Genomic DNA, 12401 nt, shown 5'->3' with positions numbered 1-12401 from the left:
CATTTGATGTGATATGATATAGATCATCAAAGTTAGTTGGCATGAAAAAATAGCCATTAATGTAATAGCGAACAGCTGATTATCCCTGGCGATTAGTAAAACATTAAACTGATAATCAATATTTTGGTATTCTGTGGACATGCAAGTGTTATTTTGTACATTTTCGTGCGTTTACTGTATTTACTTAAATATTCATTGTTTCTAATTCGATAATTAATCTCTGTGTAAAATTCGATACATGTACTTGTTTATATGGAGCAAACTATTAATGTTATGTAGTTCAAAATGGAAACCAGGTAAATGTATCAATTGATTCAATTCTATTGTGGCATTAATGTCACGTTACAAAACCTCTGCAAAGTTAGTGCTTAGCCACGCTCTTTTTCTTTTCATAAAATGCACAACGGAACTCATTAAAAATGAAATTCGGGAAATACTATTTGCATGCATCACCTGAGTATATAGGATTTCATTATTTATGCATGGAAGTTACAATATAGGAAAAAAATTGACCTTCAAAATGGGGATTTCTTATCTTATTATATAATTTACTTTTCCACTTTTAGTAAATCCCCTTTTCCACATTTAGTTACTGTGGGAAAATTCACTTTTAGTACTGTTTTCATACAATATTTAAATGATAAATCGCATAAAAAAGAAATTGACTTTTTACATTCCTTATGTTGATATTTTTTTGTATTGATTATCTGTAAAATGTAAAAATTTCTTTTTTTTCCTGTACCATTTACAGAATAGTGTACTGATTTCGGCAGAGCCTTATGTACAAAATCAAACGATGGGAATGTGCGGAAATTTTGACGGGATCCCTAACCCCCTTTTTGTGACAAAGGATGGCACAGAAACGCCTGATATATTTGCCTTCACTTCCAGTTGGAAATTTAATGAAATCGAAGGAGGTATGCCAAATCTATTGCCTAAAATTTTTCTTACATGATATATATGCTTATCAATGTTTTATTTTTACTATTAATATCTTATATGGAATTTAATATTCATCAGTCTAGTGTTTAAATAATTTCATATAACATTTCACAATTCAGGGCTCTATTATGAGATTTACAAATAAATAATTACTACTATAAACAGAATATTAATAAGATTATAAATGAATAATGCCTTTGATTTCTTTAAATGTGTATTTAAAATTCTTTTATGGGTCATCTCATTCGTTTTTAAGCTGTGATAAAATATAATATAAAGGCAAACTTTATATTATATATATAGATAGAGAGGTTTTTTATGTGTTGGCTTAAATATTACTCCAAATTTTCACTGATATTTCTTTAATGATTCATATTATCATCGTCTTACTTTCAAACTAAGATATTTTGATACATTTTAAGTGTGAATAAGTAACAACATTAGACAACAAAAATAAATAGCAGAATTAAATAACTCTGATGAAATAATAAATTGTAACATTAATTTGAATACATCTACAAATGGTTCCGAAATCGTAATTTTATTTTATTTATTTGTTTTCGCATTGACTTTTCAAGCTCCGTAATTTTTCATAGTTCAATAGGAGTATTTAATGTAAAATTATTTGTCCCAGTGCTTATTAGTAATATATAAAGAAAGGAACATGTTCAAAAACATTACACTACTAAGAAAAACCAAGCATAATTTAAATAAACTATGTGGTTGAGAAATTTCTTTTAACCATCTAACTTTCTTTTAATCCTATGATTCTTATGAGCTGTCCAATCTTAGAGTTCTCAGAATATCCATAAAACGGTACTTGACTCTCACGAAGTCGCAAAGATGAATTTGAATAACCGAACGTCTCGACAGCATAGGTGTGATTCTTCTTGATCCCTAAGGGCCATCACCGGCTGCAGTACAAACCCTCATATATGAGGTGTGTACCGTCATCGGTAGAGGATAGCTGAGCTCACACCATTTCTGTACCCATCAAGGTGACGAATACTAACAGTCATTTAAAAAGCTTCACAACTCCATGTCTGAAATATTCCCAGTAGGGACAGTGAATACACCAAAATTCTTTTCTCAAAGATTTGAGAAAACATTCGCCCTCTCAGCTTATGTGGTTAAGAAACTGATACACAAAATAGCATGGCCAATGCATGTTTGGACTTCAGAGATTTGAAAAAAAAATCACTCTCAAAATTTTTCAGAGGGATTCATTCTAATGGGAAAAAACGCTTTACTTAACTTATGGTAAAAGTGGAAAATGTCACAAAAATTCCAAAAATTACGAGCGCATGCCGTACTTTGCTCAAATGGTTATTGCGGACATTTCAGTACTAGCAGAGTTAAATTTTTAAATACTTACCAACTTATTGTCACATATTTAAACTTTACGTTTTGAAAGGCTGCATATATCAGATACGTGTTGAATTTTTTTTTAAATATCCGCCTTGTTTTATTTTATGCTTTAAAAAACTTTTAAGGTTTTCTTTGTTTATTTTAACATCCAACTAAGAAAAAGATTTCTTTTCATTTACTTCAAAAATCTAGATGAAAAATAGGAAACATCTCTGAGATAAGGAAAGAAATCGGTGCGCTTTTTACAAATTCATTATAACACATTTATTATTCTTAAAAGTATTTTTTAAATTTTTTTCTTTATTAATTCTTTAATTTTTTAAAAATTATTATATTTTAATTAAGCTTGCATAAGTGAACCTTTCATTATTAGTTTTTTTAAAGTCATGGTTTCTATTATTTTCTGGGTTTTAAAGTCAAAATCATTTATACATAAACTTCAAAATACAAATAACCTATAGATTTTTCTCACCGACAATACTACAGTAAATGTTTTTTTCATACATTTTATTGCTTACTTTAAAATTTAACCTATCGTTTACATTTCCAACTTCCATCAAAAGATAACCACCACGAATTCAGGTTCCACCTATAGATGAAATGATCCAAAAAGCCATAAATCCGACAATAAATCTGATTTATCGGAGCCACATTTTTCCGATAGTACGTGCTAAATGTAAAACATTTTTATGATAACCGAGCCATTGTTTTTTCAAGACTGCGTCGAAGAGGTGGAGCTGAAACAGCCGTGCAATTCTGAAAACAGGGAAAAGAGAATGGAAGCATCTATTGCAAATCTGGCTTGTGCAGCCTTCTATGATGACCAGTTTAAGAAATGTGGAGAGGTGAGATACGAGACAAATTTTATTTGTAACTAATGATTAACCCCTTCTTTAAACAGATTTTTTTATGAGAATACTTTATATAAAATTAAAGCAATTCGAAGGGAGATAATATTTGTCTCTCTGTATTAGCATAGTTAAATTTTTTTTTAAAAATATTTTTCTGAATTTAATGATATGAAAAGTTTATCACTTTTAATTTCAGGAAATATATGACTTTATGCTACTTAATTTCGCTAAAAATAATCACAGAAATGATAATTCAATAAGCCATTTCATAACTTTTTCCGCAATAAATCTAACAGATAATATCTCTTAGTTAATTTAATTGTTATTTCGTCAGTTTTTATTATTATTAGTTCATTTTATTGAATAGAATTCTAAGATTAATTAATTCATTCATTGTAAAAATAATAAAAAGGGTTAATAAAGATTTATTTTTTGAAAATATAATTTAAGACTTTTACAAGCAAAAATAGAAGTAAATCTCTTTTCTAAAAATATTTTTTTTATAAAATAAGCGGATTTTTATTTTTGGTTCTTTTGTCACATATAATTTTATATCATTTTAGTTTGATATCGACATTTCAGGAGGCAATTATTTTTTATTTCAATTATTTACTTTTAAATATTTAGTAGAAGTAAACCGTTATATGCCTCTCTTTATATTATGTAAAAAGAGAAAAAAAATACAGATCGATTTATCGCTCTTTATTTTTCATTGTTGTTTAAAACAAATTAAATTAGTTTGATAAATCGACTTAATAGTATTTTTATTCGAATTTTGTATACTTTTAAAGCATTGTTTCATACTGTAACAGAAACATACATAAGAGAACATTACATTTTTTCATGAAAGAAGTCATTACTTGAAAATAAAGTTTTTCTTCTTCTTCTTCTTTTTTTTTTTAATTCTTTTGACCCCCCGCCCTTTTCCTTTTTGCTTAAATACGAGACAAACAAAAGATAAATAAAATTATGGTTTAAGTTATGAAAATTTTTGAAATTTAAAACCACTTATCTTAATTGATTGCTTACTTTTTAAAACAATTTGAATTAAAGTTAAAAGAATCTCTAAATCCGACATGTACATGATTTTTTAAAACTTGTGTCGTTTAATAACATTTGAATATTTCTTTAAATTCCAGCATCTCAGATACATACGATATTAGGTAAAATAATTTCTATTCAATCATTCAGATCATATGAATACATATATGCTTTTTAATAAAACATTAAAAATTTTAACCTACCTATTAATGTAACTATCGCCATTACTATCCAATTTTAAATCATATAGTAGAAATATTTAAATCTATGTCTGGTTCTTCGGTAGTAAAATTGAATTATTGTGTTACTTTGAAAAATCCTCACATTATAAATTCATTTTAATTTCTCTGCCACAAAAAAATGTAATGAATTATAATAAATGAAAATATATTGTAGTTTGAAATTGTCGGTTATTTAGAAAAGGGCATAATTTAATGCTCATTAAACTGTGATTTTTATTTAATTGCATTCAAGAAAACGTAAAATCATTAACTATTCGTTTTTCAGATGATTCTATAGTATAATAGCACAAAGTTGATCAAATGCAGTATTGTTAATTCACTATTTAAAATAAAAGTTACTATTTATTTTTTCTGTATTAGGTCCTAGATGTCGAGGAATATTACCTTTTATGCCAAATGGACTGCTGCAGTATGTCATCTGTTGAAGATTGCCAGTGTGCTTCTCTCGGAGAATTTGTTCTAGAATGCTCTAGAGCCGGGGTGGATATGAGTGAAGGATGGAGACAACCTGGATTGTGTCGTAAGTTTCTATAATATACAGGATTTTTGAAAACTTGTGTCGTTTAAATACTTTTTATGGGTACTTTTTATTATTGTTACAGCATATACATTCTTTGCAATCTTTTCTTTGTGTACAGATGTATAATGGCATAGTACTATTTATAGAAAGTTTAGCTGGTAGACTGAATATTTCATCCAAAAGTTAATAAGCAGTCTATTTAATACTTGCAAATGCCACTAGACAGAGATGTAATATTTAAAAACAAATAATTTAATTTGAATTTAATGCATAAACTAAGGTGCCACTTCATGTGATAAAAATCTCTTCTTGATTATTTTCAACGAACTACCCAGGAATTATTTCAAATTTTAATTTGGAGATCCTCCCTTCACACTTAAGGGAATTTAATTTAAAACTAACTCGAATTTGTTATTTAGAAATCACATTTTAATTTGGAGATGCCCTCTTCACACTTAAGGGAATTAAAGTTAAAACTAACACGAATTTGTCGCTGACAAGGCCAGCTGGCCTGTGATTTCCCGAAAACTCGACTTTTACTCATTAGCGCATAAACTATTGCGTTTCTAGATGTTGGAACACTTGCGGCATTTGCACAAGGAGTTGAAGACAATGTAGTTCAACCCACATGGGGAGGTGATTTTATGGCCTGAAAATAATTACGTAATATCGGGCACAGCTATATTCCGCTTTCAATGACGAATAGATTCCATTTTAATTCTGCGAGAACTCTTAATGTCTGACACTGGGTTATTTTTCTTTCAAGCTCTTCTAGCATTGTGCCGTGAATGCTTTTATTAATAATACCTTCAAAGAACACCACAATTATGATAAGAATTGTGACTATTAAAATAATATTTTATTCCCTTTTTTTTATATTATCATAAATTTATGTCGTTTACTGCATTGAATGAACATAAGTATTCATTTATATAATTAAATTGAACTTACAATGCATGACTTTTTATATTTTTTTACAAAAAAGTACGGTTTTTTTATAACTCCATATAATTTAAGAAAATTATTTAAAAAATTTTAATTATTTTTTTGAAATAAAAAAAATTTAATGTGCTAATTGTCCACATTATGAATGAAATAATATCCCAGGGAATCAAAAAAATTCTACAGTAAAAATGTATTTTTACAAAAAAAAATTGACAATTCAAAAGCAAATTATAGTATTTTTAATAAAAATATTAACACATGGTATTTTCCCCAATTTCCAGTGTCTTTTATCGCTATTGTCATATATAGGTTTGTTCAGCAAATATTTATCAAAAAGTATTTAATTAAGGATTTATAAATACTCATTATTTCATTTGAAATAATCAGGTGAAATTTATAGATGGAAATAAAAACATATAACCAAATGGCTATACGACGCACTGCAGTGTTAAATATCATTTCCGATTTCATACATTTATAGTTTTAAAATTCTTTTCATTATCAAAATGTTTTATATTTTATGTTGTTTTAGCGTTTATTTATTATTGTAACTAAAAAAAGTTCCCTCCTAGTTAAAAAAAAAAGTAAATGAAGCTTTAAAGTTGTAATTAAAATTTTAATGTTTCAAAAGGTTATTTGAAATTTCAAACTTCCGCACAATATATTGAATGCAATAAAAACATAGCTTAAAACTATATTCACTTTATTTACTTAAATCTGAAAATGAGTTATATGAAAAATTCACAAAAATATTTCACTTACATTGACACAAGCAATTTTATTACGTGTTCACTCTGAAATTTAAAAAAAAAATTAATTTTAAATTGCAAAAGTTTACTTTAAAAGTGTTGTAGTGTTTTTAAATATTTAAAAAAAATTATCTTTGGAAACGATAGATCTTAAGCAAATTTTCTCGCTCTTTCAAGAAGAAGAAATTTTAAATTTTAAAAAGTATGGGAAATTTTAAATTAATATTAATTATATTTAAAATTATGAGTGGTATATACTATTTTGTGTATGAAAATTTTACATTATCAAGGTCCTTATCAATACATTAGTAATCATAAAGGGGATTTATTTGGATGTTTAGCTTTAATGAGTTTATTAACTGCACAACTTGGTTGTTAGAATGGAAATGCAGTTATGTATTATAAGTTATTAAAAAAAACTTTATAATACCCATAATAAAATGTTTTTGTGAAATACAATCGAAAAATCCTTATACTGTATCTTTCTCAATATAATTTGTCTATTATTTAGTCAACTATTCGATTTGCTTGTTGAGCAGTGGATTGGAAAAACTATTCATACCGAAACTTTAAAATGTTCAATAGTATATACAGAAACCATAAAATGGAGTCCATTCCGATGTGAATAATTTGTGTCATTAAAAATTTTCAAGTATTTTAAATTTTGTTTATATATTTATTCTAGCCCTTGTTTGTACAAATGGTACAGAGTACCGTGAATGTGGCCCGGCATGTCCACCAACTTGTGCCGACCAACAGCCAGTGTGTAACTCTCTCAAATGCGTAGACGGTTGTCATTGTCCGGAGGGTACAGTGCTGGAAAGGAATCAATGTGTTCCTATAGATTCGTGTCCTTGTCATTATGAAAAGCAGCATTATGCTTCAGGTGAAACTATCCAACAAGATTGCAATGCATGGTAAGGCGCTATTTATTTATTTTACAAAAATATAAATCGATTTTTATTTTTGTGGTAAAAATTTCGAATACATAGATTGGATTCCATAATTTTGATATATCTCAGAAAACTATAATTAAAATATTCGAATTCAGATAACTATAGAGGATAATCTATCGACATATCTAGATGAAATGTGTTTCAAAGCAAGGAAATGAAATATAAACCAACGGGTGTGGTCTCTCCAAAGCTTTCTCGCATACACTCTAATGAACTTCTCATGCCAGAAAATGCCTTACATGGCACTGGCGAACAATGGTTACGAAATATTAACTTTTGGCGTGAATTCTGCATTTTTACTAAATCTCTCGTGTCATCCTTGGCGAGTTATTAATAGTATCCAAAATTTGAATTTGATTTTAGACACGTTTTTTTTAGCCGATTGAAATAGAAATTTGATGTAAAACTGCACTTGTACTCACAAATTCTCATTTCAAATTTGATATATTCAAATAATTTCGTTGTTGCCTTATCGCGTTTAAATTTTTCTGAAAATACAAACCTACAAACAATGATCTCGTAATTGGATTTGGCTTAAAATTTGGCAGATTTCTACTTTATAGATGTAAAATCTTTGTACATGTCATATAAATTCATATTTGCATTATTATGCTTTAACCCTTTCTAAAACCATGGGAAGTATGCTTCCCACCAAATTTATCCATCTTTCTATGAAATTATGTAGGTTAGCATAAGTCCTGACACATTTTTTTAGTAAGTCAGAAACTTAGATGATTCAGTTCTTTATCTCAGACAAGATGATGTGTCTTGATTTGTTACTTAATTCTTAATTAACCAAATTAATTCATTAATCAAATTAAATTTATCTAATAAGCTAAATGAATCCCTTTTCTTATTCTAATTTCAAGCCTAAAAATATTTTAACATAATATGACTAGAAAAAAATAGCTCTTTAAAGGGTTAAGGTATGAAGCAGACATTAAAATTAACTTTATATTTACTATTGAATTAAAAAAAACATTTAAAAGATTAACATTATTTGATTGATTGAATGATTTAATTAATTGAGTAAAACTCATTGTAAAAAGAACATAGATATCTATATATCTTATGGCATTATTTTAGGGAAATTTGAAATATGGAAACTAGAAAAATATTTAATACTTTGAAGTTTAATAGGCAGCAACATTTTTCTAGATTTCTGAAGAGGTTTTCGAAACACAAAATAATTAATTGCGAAAACTCATTAAAGCAATTTTTCTAAAATGAGAAAAGCAGTAAAACTGTTTTGCAAAATCAACTGAGACTTACCTCAAGTGTTTATAGAGGATATTTATAATTAATTCACTTTATTAACTCGTAACTAAAATAATTTTCATTAACTTTAAGTAGCAATGTTTTTCATTAACTTTAAGTGGCAATATTTTTAATGTATGAAATTAATTATTTTAAAAGTAAATTAATTATTAAATGAACTTATTGAACCTTGAAATTAATTACTAAGCAAAACTATTACCTTACTAACTATGCATTGAAATAAAAACTTTTTCATTCATATTAACCAGAATAAAAGAATATTATTTATAAGAGGATAACCTTAATTAGGCATCGGAATTTATACCGTATGAGAACAAAAAATTCGTTTAGGTTGCATTTTTAACTGTATTAATTTCTAATAATATGATTATAGCTAATTACTAACTTTTAAAATTTGCTTAAATGCTTTTAAGAATTTAATTAGATAGCTAAACATGGGGCAATTTCAATCTGAAAAATAAATTTTGTATTCAAGTTTAATATACTCCGCGATGTTTTAGAAATTCATAGAATTTTTTTGTAGTTCATATTTTTGTTTATTATTTATTTTTATTTTATATATATAAAACACACATAGAAAGTGTTGCAAACATTAAAAGCATTAAAAACTTTGACTTAAGTATTTTTCTATGAATCTGCACAATTTAAATTTCGCTGAGAGTGAAAATTTCATTTTGGAGGATTTTGTCGAAATGTATTCCGCTGGGAACGTTTATCAGATTTGGGGATGAGAAATTTTCAGTACGATTATTAGTTTTCCTTCCTTGATGGACGAAATAAGGATGTCGGTTCGTATTGTTGCGGATTTACTTCTTCTGTCGGGGTCCTTTTAAGATTTGAAGGTTGTTGTAGGAAAAAAAACAGTACTTTAGTAGAAAATAATGACGATGTTTGTTAACACGAAGACACTAGTACACAGACGAGACGAACAGAGGACAGCAGACAGCAGCACACTACAACAAACAGTAGCACAAACACAAGTTGTAATCGATAGTAATAACAGCCACAGCACACAAAGCGGCCAGACAGGATTCAGCAGGAGAGGGAAACTTCGTAGCTTCACTCTACGGTCTTTCCAAACGTCTGAGATTCACTAGTGTCTCCTCGCTTTAACTGTATCTAGCTGCCGACACACTACTACACGACTGGCTACTCCTTATAAGACACGGTGCTGCTTCCACAATAAACACCAGGACTCGGTACACAACTTAGTTCAGCAATAGCTTGGGCTCCACACAAACCTGGCATTTTGTAGGATATTCCACCGTTGCTTCGTTATCCTCTCGGCTACTCGTTACTTGACTCCGACTCCGGACACGATTCCAATTCATTGAAGCTTGAGATTGTCGGTCTTTTATAGTTCCTGGGAGGCGAGCCGAGAAGGTTCGGGACCACTTAGGATTATCTTGATATTGGACGGATCGGTAGAATTCTCGAAGTTTCCATTAATATCTATTTTGTTGCCAAAGTCGTCACCAAGTTTCAAAATGGTCGCCAAGCACTGAGATTACTGACGTGGCACCCATATCAGCTCCGACAGGGCTGATCGTAAAACGGTCTTTCCAGTAATTGAACTAACCATGCAGGCAAGCAATAATTCAGATTTATAACAGTATTATTCTTATTCCACCGATGAATGGTAATTCTCTGTGAAGGGTGGACTTATGAGCAATATCTTAAGGGAAGTTATGATGCATTCACCTCAATATTCGTCTTAACTTCCAAGAAGACGTGATCATCCAAATTGCCCAGAATGCAAAGTCAAAATGAAAGTTATTCTTTTCTGATTATTTTAAACTATTTAAATGGAAATTCCATAAATAAAACATTCAGCAAGCTAGGCTATAGGAACTAAGCTGTTGTGAATTCTATAAATCAAACGTTAAGAAAGCTACGCTAAAGATATTTAGAGTACATGAACTCGATATATCAAAAATTGAGCAAACTAGGCTAAAGGCAATTAGCATGCATGAACTCGATACATCAATAATTGAGCAAATAAGGCTAAAGAAATTCAGAATACGTATGGTCTTTCATCAAAATAGTAGATCTATATAGAATTTAGCTTGTGGAATGTCATCCTGTTCATCAATATTTTCATGAATGGCATAAAAAATATAAATGTAATTATAATATAATATATCTGAATGAATGTACATATAATATTAGAACCCATTCGATGTAAGGAATACAGACGAATTTATATTTATAAGGTAAGAAACAGGCTGAAATCTAAAATTTCCATTGCCTGGCTTCTTCATGTTTACTACAATCTTTTTAATTCTCAGCGGCCTGTTCTCAGTTTGATGTTTTTCACCCTTTCAAAAAACTGCATTCGTCTATCTGAGGTCGATGTCAGCCGACAACTCGTCAGAGCGATGCTATAGAAGCAAACTGAATGAATTTTGTATACAACCATTAAATAAAATATTTAACTATTAATTGTCTGATTTGTTTGTCATTTTGGAAGTACATTATCTAAAACTAACTCTAAATATCTATTATATGAAATTTTAGCTATAAAAAATCAAAATGAATTCTTACATCTGTATTATAGTGTCTGCCAAGGTGGCAACTGGAAGTGTACGGAATCTATTTGTCCAGCTACATGCTCAGTTTCTGGTCCCCATATTTTGACGTTCGACGGATTTGCTTACGATTTTCAAGGAAAATGCTCGCATTATCTTGTGGATTCAGATGATTTCAACATTGCTGTGGATTATGGCACTGACTGTAGAGAACTACACACGATAAATGGTGTCTGTGTAAAGAGTATTACAATTCATACTCCCGAAGAAGCCATTGTTAAGTTGAAGCCATCGATGGAAGTAAGATATTTCTTTAATAAGTCGTTTGGGTATGATTCAATTTAATGGAAGAATAATGTTTATACGTTTTTAACAGTGATTATATTGTAAATCCTAGAAAAAGTATCAAGGTACATTTTTGCTTAAAGGTCAATAAGTTTAATTTTAAAATTTTATTTATTTTTTTAAATTATTTTAGATTTTTTATTATTATTTAGGGATTATTTTGATTTTATATTTATTGTAAACAGCTTGAAACTCATATTTAAGGATCAGTTCCATTGTGAGAGTAAAAAGAGATATATAATTTTTAATCATTGTATGATCTATATTTAATAAATAACTACATTTTTCAAGAAAGAAAATATAAAAGTTATGATAAATATCATATCGTCCAATAATAAGATTAAATTTAATTTTCCTGGAAAGGGCAACATATTTTAAATAACACTGAATCTCGAATATTTCTGTACATCGACAATATTAAGGTTAATGTAAAATATTGCCACTTCCAGGTTCGGATTTAGTCTTTTAGGAGACGATAAGCATTACAAGAGGCAGGTCCTTTTACCCCATTTTAATTTAATTTAATTTTTAAATTATTATTTTGATAATAAAATTTTCACAAATTGAAATTTCGAAATATTTAACTTCGGGTAATTTTTAAAATAGTCAGTTTTAGTATACCATGTATAAGTAATG

General features: G+C 28.7%; 1 protein-coding gene across 2 annotated transcripts in view; it reads left to right on the top strand.

The window, feature by feature from the left end:
• The window catches only part of LOC129981119 (uncharacterized), a 472677-nt gene that overhangs the window by 191164 nt on the left and 269112 nt on the right, over window positions 1-12401 (top strand). For both annotated transcript variants that reach the window (XM_056091801.1, XM_056091800.1), the window contains 5 exons: window positions 752-917; window positions 3028-3155; window positions 4805-4964; window positions 7344-7575; window positions 11450-11720. In XM_056091801.1, coding sequence (XP_055947776.1) covers window positions 752-917; window positions 3028-3155; window positions 4805-4964; window positions 7344-7575; window positions 11450-11720 — 957 coding nt within the window. The remainder of the gene's footprint in view (window positions 1-751; window positions 918-3027; window positions 3156-4804; window positions 4965-7343; window positions 7576-11449; window positions 11721-12401) is intronic.

Source organism: Argiope bruennichi, chromosome 8, assembly GCF_947563725.1.
Source record: "Argiope bruennichi chromosome 8, qqArgBrue1.1, whole genome shotgun sequence".
Lineage (NCBI taxonomy): Eukaryota > Metazoa > Arthropoda > Arachnida > Araneae > Araneidae > Argiope > Argiope bruennichi.
Note: the sequence above shows the minus strand (reverse complement) of the source record. Positions and strands in the feature narration are given on the sequence as shown.